The following is a 15,987-nucleotide window of genomic DNA, read 5'->3' on the forward strand; positions in this document are numbered from 1 at the left end:
CAGCTTTTCACAATACATTTTTATTTTTGTATATATATATTTTTTTTACATTCTGTTTTATGCGGGGAAAGAAGACATTTTATTACCGTTGAGTGATAAAAAATGTGTAAAGATGAAAATGAAATAAACTTTTACAATTTCTGATCTCTGAATTTTATTTTATTTTGGTAATCCAATATATATATATATATATATATATATATATATATATATATATATATATATATATATATTGTCATTGCATGAAGGACCACCCACATTTGACATCTCAGCTCTTTCCTTTAAAATATTTTTTTCTAAAATTCCTTCTTACAATTAAGGTTAAGGAAATCTCATATAAAATAAGTCATAGAGTCTATCCTACCAAGCAATTTTTACAAAAAAATTAAGTGATATTTAAACTAAATGCTCTTTCCGTGAAAGTTCTACAGAAACAATTGCTCATATGTATTGATCCTGCCAAGATACACAGTGTTTCTGGAAAGATGTTAAGAGATTCATTGCTGATAATATTTTAAATAGTTCTCTCTATACTTATACTTATCCTATAAATATGTGATTTTAAGTTATTGTATTAACCTCTTAAGTGTCACCGGCCCACCGGTGGGCCCAAAATCATTACATATTTAAAACGGTAATATCCTATAATAAACATAAACTAATATTGACAAACTATATATCATTTGAAAGGTTACAAACTCTAGTTTTCATATTTGGTGAATGATTTTCAAAATAAATTAGAGAGGAGCTGTAATTTATTAATTTGCAACAAGAATATTTTCATATTCCTAAGGCGTGTTCAGACCTTTATTTTGAAATAGCAATGAACATGAAAAATCATGAAAGAATGGTTGAAACCTCAGTTTGTTTTCATGCCAAGAGTTCAAAAGGTATCATCCATTAAATTATTTTAGAAAAAAAGATATTAAAATATTTTTAATAACACATATGGAAATGGAGGCGCCCTTATATGGGCAGTAATGGAGTCTGGTTGTCACCTAGTGAAAATGTTTGGTACTGCACCCAAACAAAATCTCACTGAAAGCTCATTTTTTGAGATATCAACCTAAAATTTGAAACACAACTTATTCAGATTTTTGGCTTTGATTTTCTAGCAGTTTTAGAGTCGGCCAGGTTTTAAAAATATATATTTTATATAAAATATGAATAATAATTTTTTTTACATTGTACATTTTCATAAACTCAAACTTCTATAACTTTTTTTCCCTTTCACTTTCTTAATTTATTTCACTTCAACAAAAATCAGCAAAATGTCTTCTTTAAAACAAGACCAATTTTACGTCTATACTCCAAAGCATTCTTTAATTACAACCATTTAAAGTCGAAATGTGCATTTTCATGTATATTTAAAAAAAGGGGGGTGACACTTAAAGGGTTAAGGACCGTTGCTCAAAGGATGTTGATTTCCTTATACATTTTATTTTATTTCTATGTAAATTTCATATCCACAAATGTAAATTCACAAATGGCAAACCCAATTTTACAGTGCTTAAAATGTGCAAAGCTGCGATGTCAAAATCTAAAAATATGCAATATGTTCTTAATTTAACATTTTCATAAACAGTATATATTTACACTTATTCAACAATATATAGACATGTACCCTCTGTTGTTTTCTTTCTTTTCCTTTAATTTTCTCTTTTTAGTAATTTCTATTGTATTGTGAAGCATGTGACATGTTCTGCTGTAATTATGGACATGCTATTGTACATGCTATTTGTTGATTAAAAAAAAGCATAAAATAACATGAATTTCTTTAACGTCACCCTGGGGGAAAAAAGGTTGTTTTTTTTAAATTGTTGTTTAAATCAAACCTCACTGATTTCTCCCCCTTGACGGACAGGGTGACATTGAAAAATGGAGGGGGCGGAGTCTAGTCTCTTTCAAACTTCCGGGCGGGAACTTCCGGTTGCGGTGAGTTGAGTTCCTGCTAGAGACACATGATGGTAAACTAAGAGCCGTAGGTGCGCTCCTGGAGTTTGACTGCGAAAAGTACAATAATCCTACATGTGGTCGAGACGATGGGGTCAAAAATAAAATAACAGAGGTGACTGAACCACCAAGCGTCAGGTACGTGAGCTCACGGAGCGATATCGCCTAAATGTCGCGATGACTCAGTTTTGTACTTTACGAGAGTAGTTCTGCGTACCTGGCTAACAGTTACAAGCCGTTAGATGTCCGATTCGCAACCAAGTAACGTTATAGCGGTCTTTCACACTACGCCAACGCCATAGACCCATTTTATTTATATTGGTGAGTTTGTTCGCATTCTGTTTCTCTTTTTAATTTGCAATGATAACCTAAAAAGTTAAATGTTACACGGGTTGAAGAGAGAATAGGCGAGAGCCGCGGTTGCTTGCTGTCACTCAACCTTCTTGGCGACGGAAGTAGGTGGAACTTCAGATCACTCCCACCAATCAGGATCGCAGATAAAATGACTGACAGACTTTACAACCAATAGAATTACCGCAAATTTCCTATGGCGCTTGCAATGATTCTTTAATGCGGTTCGTCTTATTCCGGTGCACATTTGTCTATGCATCTGGGAAGACTGGCTGTAACACAGACGGGTAGCGCTATGTTGTACAGTGTGAGATTAAAACAGCTGGTTTGCTCATATTTTGGGTTCCTGCTGTTTTTAGTAGGACTCCATCAAGCCGAGGGGGCCGCTACAGAAATGGCAAACCTGAACTGGAAGCCGTTCGTCTATGGAGGAATGGCCTCAATTGTCGCAGAATTCGGTGAGTCTCAGTTGTGCACCTGCTATTTTTTATCACCTATTAAAGAGCACTTCTTCATTTAAATTTGCATAGTATATTTATTCGGAATACATGTTATTATCTCATATGAAAGTGACAGAATGCATATTCATATTTGAGAGAATATAATGTATTATTTATTTTTGTTCAGACGTATTTTTGTTTACGTGTCCAATAGCTGATATAAAGAACCGAGTTTCTTTCTACATTTTGACACTAATATGTAAATAATAATAAGGTTTCCACAATAAAACGGGCATTATAAATATTTTAATTTTTATTATAATCATTATTATAATTGTTATACTGTTATATTAGTATAACATTATAATTGTAAAGTTGTTACATAATTATTATTATTACTTCTATTAGTTGCTTTACTAAATATACTGTTATTTATAACTGCCAAAGTATTACCTTTAGAATCGCAATTGGCGTGTTTGCACATTGGAAGGACTATATAATGAGCCTTGATTGTTAGTGGAAGAACGATTTGCAGAACATGAAAAACAACATTCCCAGCCACACAAAGAGAGCGAACTGTTCGAAATAGGGTAGGACATTCGATGACCGATATGAAAAACAAAGCAGCCTTTAGATACAGTACTAATATGCATAATAAAGTACTTCTAGATTTGATCTGAAATGTAACCCATAATTGAATCTTGCAGGTACGTTTCCCATTGATCTCACAAAAACGCGTCTCCAGGTTCAAGGGCAGACGCACTGCATGGAGGTCCGATATCGGGGGATGTTCCACGCTTTGTTCAGGATTGGAAGTGAAGAAGGCGTCCGGGCGTTGTATTCGGGGTGAGTTTGAATTATTTAAAGCTTCTGAATGACAACAAATGCTTCACTTTAGCATCAGTGTTATGGTGTTTTACTGTACAATTTCTGAAGATCAGAGTTGTGTTCCCTTTTAGAGGTATATGTGTAACCCGTTCAGTGGGTTTTAAATACAGCTGATAGCTGTAATAAACTCTAAATATAGATGATATTTAATTCGCAAGGTTTGTAGAGGAGCTGAGTCAAGTGAAACTGGCCCTCTGCTTTGGCATGCGCAGAGTCAGACTGCAGTCGTTCCAGGCTACTTGGTCATTTTATCTGTGCGTCTCAGAGCATCTTGTTTTTCAAACCATCATCTCATATTAATCTGCTGTTTCTTTCCCTGGCCTGAAGCTTATGGTTAGGACGGAGGTTACTGCCATTGCTTATCATTTTCTTTTTAAAACACTTTAAGGCTATGTATTAATTCTTAGTGATTCAACTTTTTTGCCTGTCTCACAATAATTCTGGTGAAAAAGTAGACTTGGATTGAATAAAGGACGAGATTGATATATAGAGACTGGTGGGCTTTTTGAAATTATTATTATTTGGGCCAGTAAGCAGCAATCACCCACTTCGTTGATGAACTCAAGTTCACTGTATTCAAAACTTGTTCGTCATTTCACAAAAACATATCAGAAATCAACTCCCTCTCTGAGATGCGATAGCAATGTTTGATTTGTGATCCGGCTGATTCTTTTCAATGAACGTTGAATCGTTTTGCAAAGCGCACTGAACGATTCATTTATGAATTGAACTCATCCGTTTGCTGCGGTTCTCGAGTCAAAAACTCCCTGATTTAATGGGAAGCTTTAAGAAAATTAGAGATGCAGTGATTTATCGACCGCCCGTATTTATTTAAACTACTGTTAAACCTGCTACCTAAAAAGCACTGTTTATTTCATATGTATCTTTGTTCTGCTGTATTGATGTATTTATGTTGGCCTGCTGAATGTTAAATGGATCCGCTCCTTGTTCATTAGAAAATGTTTGATGATGCAGCAATAAACTAGCTAGTACGACTTGTGCATGCGTTTTTGAACTTTGCTCATTTAAAACGTGATCGAAATACTTACTGACAAAACTTAAAATAAGAGAGCAAGTGACAAATATCAGTATCTGAATCTGCCAATAATTGTTTGTTAAAATTGGTATCGGCCCAAAAAAAACCTACAATGCATCCGCATCCCTAATGAAAATCATATTAGTTATTTCAGAACTAAATCTGCTGTAAAAGGTCGAGCTGTTAAGCCCATTGTATGAAATGCTTGATTGTGGATGCATAGCGTTCTTCAAAAAATGTTGATTCCTCTTAGCCCATGTTACGCCTGCATATAGTTTATGCTTCTATTATTTGCCACTACAATTACGGACAATTTGTATTCCCCAATTTTTTAATACTATATGGTATATTTAGTCATTTTCACTTGTTTGAACACTTGAATTATCAGTAGCCTAACTTAAATTGTTATTTCAGTCTATTGAAAGTTCATGTTTTTAGTAATAAAACATTAGCATATTTTCAGATCAGTACATATTAAATGTCTGCTCTTATCTAACCTTATTGACTAGTGCTGGCTAAAGTAAATAATAAATGTGCTTCATCGATTAGTACCTTTTACTATTAATACTTAAGTACATTAAAAGTCAAGTTGTTTTGTACTTTTATTCATGTAGATTTTAAAAGTAGTGCTTGTAGTACTTTCACTGGAGGAATACTTTATTAAGTTTACTCAAGTACTTGATTTGTGTACTTCGTCCACCACTTATCACAACATTTTGTGCAATTTGCATTGATGAGGCCAGCCTGTTTTTGGTGAAATGGTGTACTTTTGTTGAACCAATTTGCACAAATGTTTGCATATGTGCTTTGCATGATTTTGTCTTTGTCTTCTAAACATATGAGAAACTTTTGATGATGTGCACACTTTAATGTTTTCTGACATTGAAGACCATTCATTCTTTTTTAGTTTGGCTAATCCTTAGAACTTAATTTATATAAATCCTTGCATTAATAAATGTGCTTGTTAGTCATTGCATGGTCTTGTGATGAATTTAGTCTGTCATTGAAACTGATTTAGATTTCCATTTAACCTCAGAATGGAAAGAAAGCAATGACCTTGAAGTTGTGTGTTTTTTTTATTCCTAGAATTTCACCTGCGCTCCTCCGACAAGCTTCCTACGGCACAATCAAGATCGGTACCTACAACACACTGAAGAAACTGTTTGTTAGCCATCCTGAAGGTGGGTTTAGGATGAATCCTTTGATCATACTGTTCATTTCATACTACATCTTTTCTTCTCAGTGCAGCATTTCTGTAGTTTGAGAACAGAATGGAAAAGCTACAAAGCTTTAAACTTTGTGTTTGGCACTTTGATGCTGTTATCTTCAATTACATGATCTTACAATTATATTAATATCTAACTATATCTAAAATATAAAAACATTGATATCAAACATCTCTGTGACATAACTTATTGATGATGACCTACTTTGACTGTAGCGGGTAGCTCTATGACAAGGAATGAATTGTTTCCAGAAAATGATCTACACCGTAATGTGTTGAGTGATATGGGGTAGTCAATGTTGCACACATGCAGTCACAAATGTTTTTTTTTTTTAATTAGAGTAGCAATAGCTTTAAAGGGATAATTCACCCAAAAATGAAAATTCTCTAATTACTCACCCTCATGTCCTTCCAAACCCATAAGACTTTCATTCATCTTCGTAACACAAATGAAGATGAAATCTTTTTTAATGAAATTACGCATTAAACTGCCACTTTGACGCCTCAAAAAGTTCATAAAGAGATTGATTGATCACAAATAAATATTCATGAACGCGTGGTGGTAAAAGGAAGCTCAAGCATGTTCACCTGACATGAGAGAACCAATGAGGTTCATTCTCATGTTACGCAGCACGTTTGAGCTTCAGCAAGAGGTTTGTTCTCGCGAATCAAGCAGGTTCGGTTGAGCTTTTGTTTATGTTCGCTGGTCAATGTTTATGTGAATAAAAGCCTAAATTCAATCTGTTCATCATATAAAGCGATAGTCTCTTCAGAAAATTTGGACTAAGCCACTCGATTCATATGGATTAACGATTTCTTTATAGTTTTACAATCTCTTTATGACATTTTTGAAGCGTCAAAGTGGTAGTTGCGTTTGCGTAACTGTCTGTGGAGAGACAGAAGGCTCTTGGATTTCATCAAAAAGATCTTATTATCAGAATTATCATTTTTGGGTGAACTATCCCATTAACTTCCCAGACTACTGAAATTAATGTTGAGAATCAGTCCAACGTTCATGTAGTTGTCCAAATAGTGTTTGTGTGGATTTACATTTAGCAATTGTTAACAGTTGCCCTTGAATGCATTTCAGACCAGTCCCATTGTAAGGTTACATTTTCAGTTAGCTACCTAACACTGTGCCGTAACTAGGCATGATGTAAGTCAGAGAACAATAAATCCTGTCTCTCGTGCGCTAATCTGAGTTTGTCCTAACCAGCTGTGATTAAGTGGCAAGTCGTTTTCTTTGTATAAATCTGGCATTGTGATGAATAGTCATGCCCACAGTGAAGTCTTTTTGGTTCAAGGTGTCGTTCCACAAAACGGATGGTATTCTGGGAAATTTAATGATTTTGGTTAGCTTTCTCTTACAATTCTGGTTCCATCCATCCCATCTGATCCTGACATGATGAAAGAAAAAATTCAGTTCTCATTCATTTCTCTAGGGTGAGTTTCCCGTTGCCAACTAAGGAAACACACCCCTGACTGATTTATAAGTGTTTTTGATTCACTAAAATGAACGGTCACATAAGAGCAATTTGTTCAGGAATTGCACTGAATTGTCTAGCTGTATAGTTTGTGATTTATTAAATGGTTAGTTCATCCCAAAATTTAAATTTTCTCCTGTTGTTTCAAATCCGTTGCAATTAAGATGTCTTTGATGAAACCTGAGCGAATTCGCTCCCTCCATTGAAAGCTCATTGCACCAAAACTTTGACGCTTCATAAAGAGATTGTAAAAGTGTATTCAAATGGTTTTATCCAAGTCGTGAACACATCAAATATGGTGAACAGAAGCTATAATGTGCTTGATTGAAGAAGAAAAAACCCCTCATTGGAACATTATTCTGTTTTCTCACCTCCTGTTGCTTGCTTGGTGGTTTTAAGTCGATGTTGTTACACAATGGGATATAGATAACAGGGTTTCAAGGAACACGTATTTTTGATTTGAGTTTTAAAAAAAAAATGTTTTATGTAGCATTTAGCTAAATTTTCCACTGTTATGAGGCTCTACCAGTACTGTTGTTGAAAACAAGGTGTAACCACCATCACTAATGTGCGGTCCAAACAAAGGCAGGTCTCTAGCATTACCTTATCTGGTGCTGGCGCCGCGGATTTCCATCTGACCTGCTACAGAATCTTCCCTGCTCTGCAAACAACATTAATTGAATCCCTGTGACAAACACACAAAGAAAAGTCACAGCTTGGCCTTTCTATTGTATTAAACATGCTGTATTTAGACTCTTCTGGCCGATTTCTATTGCTTTTACTGCATGGTTTTCCAAGGATGTTGCCACTTTTTGTCAAATGCTTATTTTGATACAGGCTTTGCCTGCTGGTGTGGGGATACCAATACCCGTTCTCCTGCCAAAATGAACGGCTGTTCTGACTGTTGGTCACATTGATCAAGGAATCACTGTAATTATTGATCTAAATTTGATCCACACTTAAATTTTGTTCTTTCTCCTCCTGTCATCACACTGAACTCTAATCTCATTCATTTTTCTCTCCTCTTGGGGTCTTATCATTAGTGCCTTGCTCTATAAAGACTAGGTGCCACATCTTAAAATTCTGAAACAAGGCTTTACTCAGAGCATTTACAAAAATAAGGCTTTAGTGCACTTTAAATTAGTTTATCTATGGTTGATTGATTATTGCATGTCTTATTCCTTCCTTATTGTGTTTGTTATTGATTTGAATCATTAAACTGCTAATTGATTTGTAGCTTCTTTTTTTAGTCTTTAATGAAACGTGTTACAGAACATTCTGAATCTAATGGGTGCTCTTGTCTGTTTTCCAGATGAAACTATGGTGATTAATGTGTTTTGTGGGGTGGTGTCTGGTGTTTTGTCCTCCTCTTTGGCAAATCCAACTGATGTGCTAAAGGTATGTAAACTCTCCTCCGAAAAGCCACAACACATTTTAGTATAATAATGCAGAAAAGTTAATATAACTGTGCATGTAATTAGTCTTTTTCTTTTCTGTTGCGGAATTATCCGGAGAGAATAAGTAAATGTAAAAAAAACTAAATATGAATAAATATAGAACATTGAATTTGACACACAAGATTTGTTTGATCCAAAAACTGTGAAATATTACTACAATTTAAAATAAAGTAATGGTTAAAATCATAAATAAAGGCATTACTCCAGTCTTCAGTCACATGATCCTTCAGAAATCATTCTAATATGCTGATTTGATGCTCAACAAACATCAAATCAGCTTATGATAGTTGTGCTGCGTAATATTTTTGCTTATGATAGTTGTGCTGCGTAATATTTTTGCTTATGATAGTTGTGCTGCGTAATATTTTTGCTTATGATAGTTGTGCTGCGAAATATTTTTGTGAAAACAGATTCTGATTGTTTTGATAAAAAAAGTTCAAAAGACCAATGTTAAAATATCTATTGTAGATATTATATCTTTACTGTCACTTTTGATCAATTTAATGTATCCTTGCTAAATAAAAGCAGTATTATTATTATTATTATTATTATTATTATTTTAAATCTTGCTGACCCCTAACTTTTGAACTGTGGTGTTTGTGTATGTGTGTGTAGACATATTTATTTTCATATTTATGCTTAGGTCTTCTAAAATTAGTTTAAATAAATGATAATAAATTTCGATTCTCCCACATTCCTGAATAGACAGCAACATTGATTTCAGTATTTTGACGGCTTGGCCAGCACACAAATTTGCTTACGGTTACGAATTGCATGTGAACACATTTTGTGTACATACTTTGTGTTAATAACCGAACTGCTTGCGGCTGTGTTAAAGATAAGTATGTTTTCCCATCTAGGACGGCACGATATTGAAGAAAAATGTGACATGCCATAACTTAAATAATGCGATATGTGATACGAAATAGCTTGAAGTGTGTAAAGTAAATAAATTATATTTAAAAAATAAATTCATATAACCTATATATAGGTTTCCGCTACATTTTGAAGTAACCTATTCAAATCATTCAGATATCGCAAGCTATGTACATTTGTGATATTTAAAATTTCAATATATATCGTGCAGCCGCTTAGACCACTGAGATTGTTTTGTCTGATGTCTTGTTTCCCTCGGCTTTATCAGATTCGCATGCAGGCTCAAGGCAGCCTGTTACAGGGAAGCATGATGTCTAATTTCATCAACATTTACCAGACCGAGGGCACGCGGGGCCTGTGGAGGGTGAGTGCTTTCATTACGTCCTGTCTGAGTCTGAGACATCAGTGGTGAGATTTCAAAGCATGCGTGGCCGTCGGCTGTTTGAATATCTCCTTCTGGGATTTTCATGCCTGTCTTGTTTTCAGGGTGTCATTCCTACTGCACAGAGGGCAGCCATCGTGGTGGGTGTGGAGCTGCCAGTCTATGACATCACCAAGAAGCATTTGATTCTTTCAGGCCTGATGGGAGACACAGTGTTAACTCATTTCATGTGAGCATTTCTAGCAGTTCTTGCTTTTTGATGTAAAATTTGAATTATTAAAACATTGACCTCATGAGTCACATTGCTGCTTCTGTTTATTTAGTTCCAGCTTTGCGTGTGGTCTGGCAGGAGCGCTGGCCTCCAACCCAGTGGACGTGGTGAGGACGCGTATGATGAATCAGCGTGTGCTCGCCGGTAACCATATGTACAAGGGCACCCTGGACGGACTCATGCAGACCTGGAGAAATGAAGGATTTTTTGCTCTCTATAAAGGCTTCTGGCCCAACTGGCTGCGTCTGGGTCCCTGGAACATCATTGTATCCTTTATCAGTAAAATACTGTGTTTTAGGACCTTAAGGGGCCAAGTGCGATGGTTCAAGTGGTCTGGTTTCAGACCTGCTTGATTCTATCAAACCCAGTGCTTTTGCTTGCATCTTCATCACAAACTTGCATGGCGCTTTATGAAGTAGGTATTATGCACAGCAGAGTGAACAACACTTGGGTCACTATATGTGTGTCGCATGAAGGCGGCTTTCTGCTGCATGCTAACAGGCTCACGGGAGACAGCTGATTTGCTCTCTCTCGCTCGTATTCAAGGTAAATCATCACCAGTGTCATCCCCTACACTGTAAAAAAAATGATTGTTGGTAACCTGGTTGCCTTAAAATAGAGTTCATTGAAATAAGAAATTTGAGATTGGTTTAATCAACAGAAACTCAAAATATTATGTTATTTGAACCACATAAATTATCCAGTTGATTTGACAAAAGAAAAACAATACATTTCAAGGATAAATCATGAAAATATTTTTTTACAGTGTACATCTTTTGTTGAACTAATGACGTTGTCCTTGGCTAAAACGCATGAGTAGGTTACTTAACTTCTTGAACAAGTGCGGACACGAGTTCACGATCCGCGTGACAGCTTTCACATTCTGATTTTTCATGCGAACCATGCTCTGTTTCGAACTAAACTGCCAGTGTGAATGCACTCTGTGAAATGTCCTTGGGTTTGTAGTGTTTGCATAGTCCAGCCACTAGAGGTCAGTACACTGCAACATGAGATCGATGGATATATAACACACACACACACACACACACACACACACAAAGTGGGCCCCAAAAATACTTGGACACTTATGCCAGAAAAATATGTATTTCTATTATTAATATAGTTTCATGAACATATCACAGGTATTACAATATTATGAAGTGGCATTTATTTTAAGTAACTATGACTCAAACACACTTTTCAATCAAAACATGGTTACAAAAATCGAAACAATAGATATATTGTTGAAATCAAAGACAAAGGGAGTGTCTCAGAAGAGTTAAGTTAGTTCTTGCATCATTTGTTTGCAGATACCAATGGCTTCAATATTTTCTGTGTAATGCAATGAAATTCCAACATTTTGAAGTAGACTTAAAGGATAAGTTTGTTGATTTTCGACCAGAACATGAGAATAAGATTTGTGTTTGTAAACGCATATGTTGACATCTATCTATTCTTCCTGTGATCCTTGACTTAAATTTCAGTTCTTCCTCACCTTTGAGCAGCTGAAGAAGTTTCCGTTGTAGCTGAATCTGTGACTTCGCCGAACTGTGTCTCTGTGTGTGTGTGAGTGAATGGAGCTTTTGTCCTTCAGCATTCATCATCCCTTCTCCATCACACACACACCTATAAGTATGTTTATTTAAGAACTTGTTTTATTCTTTTCTCATTTGTATTGCACATACTTGACACATTTAAACACTCGTTTTTGCACTCTTTAATGCTTTATTTTTCACTCCTGGCAGCTATCTGTCCGTCAGCGTCATGTTCACAGGCCCAGTGGTGATCTCGTAATATATGCTTAGTCAGCTTGGAGCCGCGCTGGTGAATATCTGAATTAAAGTGCGATAGCTGGAAACCATCAGGCGTAGTTTCTCCTCACTCATGGCATCAAACGATTATGCTCAAGTTAAGTTACTAAAGACACGTCCACCGGGTGAGGATGTAGAGCAATAGTTAGTGTATTACTGAATATAAGTAGATTTGTTTTCTACTTTTTTTCTAGAATATTGAGGTCAGCACACTCTAAATGAGATGCTATCCTTGTAAGTTAAAGTGTTCACATGTAGACACCGCTTCAATGACGAATCTTTTTGCTTTATCTGTAGACTGCAGATATGATAGGACATATCCATGTTGCAAACTTGTATACAGGTCAAATTAATACCAAAGGAACTAGTAAGTTGGTGATGTGACCTCACATCCTGGATCTTTGAAATCAGTGGGCCCCATTCATAAAACTCAAGCAAATTTTAGTGTAACTTCAATTATTCATAAGTCCGTTCTTGCTCAAGTTGTCACATTCAAGTCAACGTTGCTTGTTTCACAAGGCCCAGTGTGCGCTAAAAGCTTCTTTTATCCAATGTTATGTCTAAGACTTCTGAAATTCTCAATGAAAATAGGTGAGGAGTTTATGCTTGAACACGCACAGAATTGAAAATCACTTGTGCACAAGATACATGTACTGTTTTTATTTTTTTCTCTTTTTTTTTTTTGCAGCGATCTCTTAATTGCAACATAGATTGTGTATGCAGTTTGTGTGTGTGTGTGTGTGTGTGTGTGTGTTCTGAGAAGCACATGCAAGATATTAAACATTTTGGCAACTGTCAAGAGTGTGTAAATACTGCAACTGTATGATAGAACAAAAATAAAATATTAGCATATACTTTTTTTTTTTTTGCATTTTAGGTCAGATTTTGTGGAAAAAAAGGGGTCAGTAGCATTTCTGGCGCTTGCCTCCTTTGCCAAAGTGTACATGTTTTGAACCAGAACTGCACTGTTGTTTCTGAGTTTTTAAGTGACATTATTATTATTATTGGAAAGGTACTGTTACATATTTATCATTGTATGTCAATATATTTCAAGCCTTACCGCTTCCTGCTTTTGTATTTATGCCTTTGCCTGATCGTTTTATGCCTCTTGGTGTGCTAGCCAAACATGAAGGGTTTATCTTCTGCTATAATTCAATGTGCTCTGTTATTCATAACCTTTAACATGTCCATAAGCAATTCAATCTACTGTAAACTAATCAAACATTCTTGCTTAAGTTATATGGGCAAACTGTTCTTCATACGACTTTAAGGGGTTTTCCTCTTTGATATACTTGCTTCCAATTCTTTCTCAGACTTTGGCTTTTGCTAGATTGGTCATTACAGCATGGTGCATGAAATATTCCTCTGGATAACTTTTGAAAATGCTTATTTCATTGTGTAGCAAAGACCAAGAACCACATTAACGAATGTGCCAGTGTTTTTATTTCAATTTACTGTTAGTCACCCATAGATCATGGTGTTTTTTGTTTTTGTTGTTTTTGTCTTTTTTTGCTTTGCAGATTTTCAATTTTTTTTATTTTATTTAGCAGATATTTGCTGTTTTATCATATGAAATGTTCTTTTGTGTAAATGTACTTTAATTGTAAAGGGTGTTCATTTGGATGTATAATGGAAGTCATGATGAATGTTCTGACGACACTGTCTTACAATGATGAAAATTATACAATTTACTCCCAATTTAAAATTTACTGCAGCAAATTCATTTGATAAATGAGCTTATGAAAAAGGGCAGAATTAAGTGTTCACACACACACACACACACACACACACACACAATGGAATATTTGCTGTGTGTTTTGAAAGTGGGTATAAAAGCAAATAAAATCCCCAACGCTGCTCTTTTCTTTTCTTCAAAAATCGAAAAACATCCAATATCCATTGCTGTGTATTATATATGCTTGCAATTGCCAATTTCTTTGTGATCCACTCTTTAGTTAAATGTCTTTGGTGAACACATTATTTATTATGATCTGTTGCTTGAATAGACAATGATTGTATTAAATATATCTGATTTTTTTTTTTTTTTTTTTGTGTGTGTGTGTGTGTGTGGCTGGTTTGATTTATTTTGCTTTGTCTGATGTAACTGCACCCTGATAATAAATACAGTTTTCACTGAAAGTTCGTTGTCTATAGGTCACATTTAGTTCCATTGAGGCATAGGACCAAACAAAATTATTGAACAGCATCATCATACGGTTGTGTTTGAACGTTTTTATATTTATTTATCTATATATATATATATATATATTACACTCACCTAAAGGATTATTAGGAACACCTGTTCAATTTCTCATGCAATTATCTAATCAACCAATCACATGGCAGTTGCTTCAATGCATTTAGGGGTGTGGTCCTGGTCAAGACAATCTCCTGAACTCCAAACTGAATGTCAGAATGGGAAAGAAAGGTGATTTAAGCAATTTTGAGAGTGGCATGGTTGTTGGTGCCAGACGGGCCGGTCTGAGTATTTCACAATCTGCTCAGTTACTGGGATTTTCACGCACAACCATTTCTAGGGTTTACAAAGAATGCTGTGAAAAGGGAAAAACATCCAGTATGCGGCAGTCCTGTGGGCGAAAATGCCTTGTTGATGCTAGAGCTCAGAGGAGAATGGGCCGACTGATTCAAGCTGATAGAAGAGCAACTTTGACTTAGTGATGGCCAGATCGAGGCCTCGTGAAGCAAATGAAACAGTTGAACCAAATGTGCCATATTGTTTCGAGGCTTCGAATCAATCCGACACCCGTCTCAACGGTGACACCTAGTGGTCACTTGCAGGTGTTGATCTGAAACAACCTTGACGAGCCATTAAAAAAATGTGTTTTTTTTTATTATTATAATTTTCTAATATGTGAAGCTTGTAACCTATAGGCTCCTCACTGTGCATAATGTTATTTTGGTCATGAAAAATGAATATTAATAAAATAAATCAAGCCACAATGTCTCACTTTTTTAGAGATTTTTATTCAAAAAATATTAATTTCTCTGCTGTGGAAGGACTTAGCCTACTTCTTTTTTTACAGATAATTTCTCCAGCCTTTGAAAAAATCCTCTCACAAGGGACACTTGTTGCTGGCATACAAAGATATTTTTTAGCAAGGACATACAAATGAAGAAAGATTACTGCTCTCTCTTTCCAGTAAGTTAGTGGATCACAAGTTCTGGGCAAATATGCATCGTTGATGTATTTTTTCACTTCCACTGTGGCATCAGCTGCAGTATATTGGGTACTCATATGTAGACCTATAAAATGTATATTCACACAATATTATATTATATTCACATTGAAGCTATTTTTAACATGATTGGCAGTTGTGATTTGGACATTAGGTTGTAGGGCATTGGGCTATGGACTTTATAAACAGTGTCCCAAAAGGTTGTAATTATATTTCAATTATAATTATATTTCAAACAATGCATACATTGCATAGATGGCCCAACAGTGTCAGTAGCAGGCCTATGTACAGGGGGAATGCCATCCTCTGCACCCTGCAAAATGGCAGGATGAGTGCTCCTCAAATGGCGCATCATGGATGATGTATTGTTGCAGTAGGCTAGATACCGATCACAATACACACATCTCACTTTATTTGGGGTTTCTAAATGGAAATGCTCCCACACCACAGATGTACGGCATCTCTTCTGGGGAGCCTCCATTTTATCTATCTATCCAAATCTATCTATCTATCTATATGAATCTATCTATGTATCTAGATATGTATCTATAATCTATGTATCTATATATGTATCTATCTATAACATATGTATTTATATATGTATCTATAATCTATC

At 35.5% G+C, this 15,987-nt stretch overlaps 1 protein-coding gene across 5 annotated transcripts; it reads left to right on the top strand.

Moving 5' to 3' along the window:
- The first annotated feature begins 1,932 nt into the window (after positions 1–1,932).
- slc25a14 (solute carrier family 25 member 14) lies at positions 1,933–14,316 on the top strand. Of its 5 annotated transcripts, none has more exons than XR_013818918.1 (10): positions 1,933–2,091; positions 2,664–2,762; positions 3,452–3,590; positions 5,755–5,849; positions 8,690–8,775; positions 9,979–10,074; positions 10,197–10,321; positions 10,416–10,629; positions 11,848–11,995; positions 12,109–14,310. XR_013818918.1 is itself a non-coding variant. In XM_079848091.1 (9 exons), exons 2-9 carry the CDS (start codon positions 2,699–2,701, stop codon positions 11,887–11,889), a joined length of 861 nt encoding a protein of 286 aa, XP_079704217.1. In that variant the 5' UTR covers positions 1,933–2,091; positions 2,664–2,698; the 3' UTR covers positions 11,890–14,316. The 5 variants fall into 5 exon arrangements, 3 of the variants coding, with proteins under 3 accessions (XP_079704217.1, XP_079704218.1, XP_079704216.1); XR_013818919.1 differs by having other exon boundaries at positions 1,938–2,091; positions 2,667–2,762; XM_079848091.1 differs by having other exon boundaries at positions 11,848–14,316.
- The last annotated feature ends 1,671 nt before the right edge of the window (positions 14,317–15,987 follow it).

Source organism: Squalius cephalus, assembly GCF_949319135.1.
Source record: "Squalius cephalus genome assembly, chromosome: 17".
In the NCBI taxonomy this organism is placed as follows: Eukaryota; Metazoa; Chordata; class Actinopteri; order Cypriniformes; family Leuciscidae; genus Squalius; species Squalius cephalus.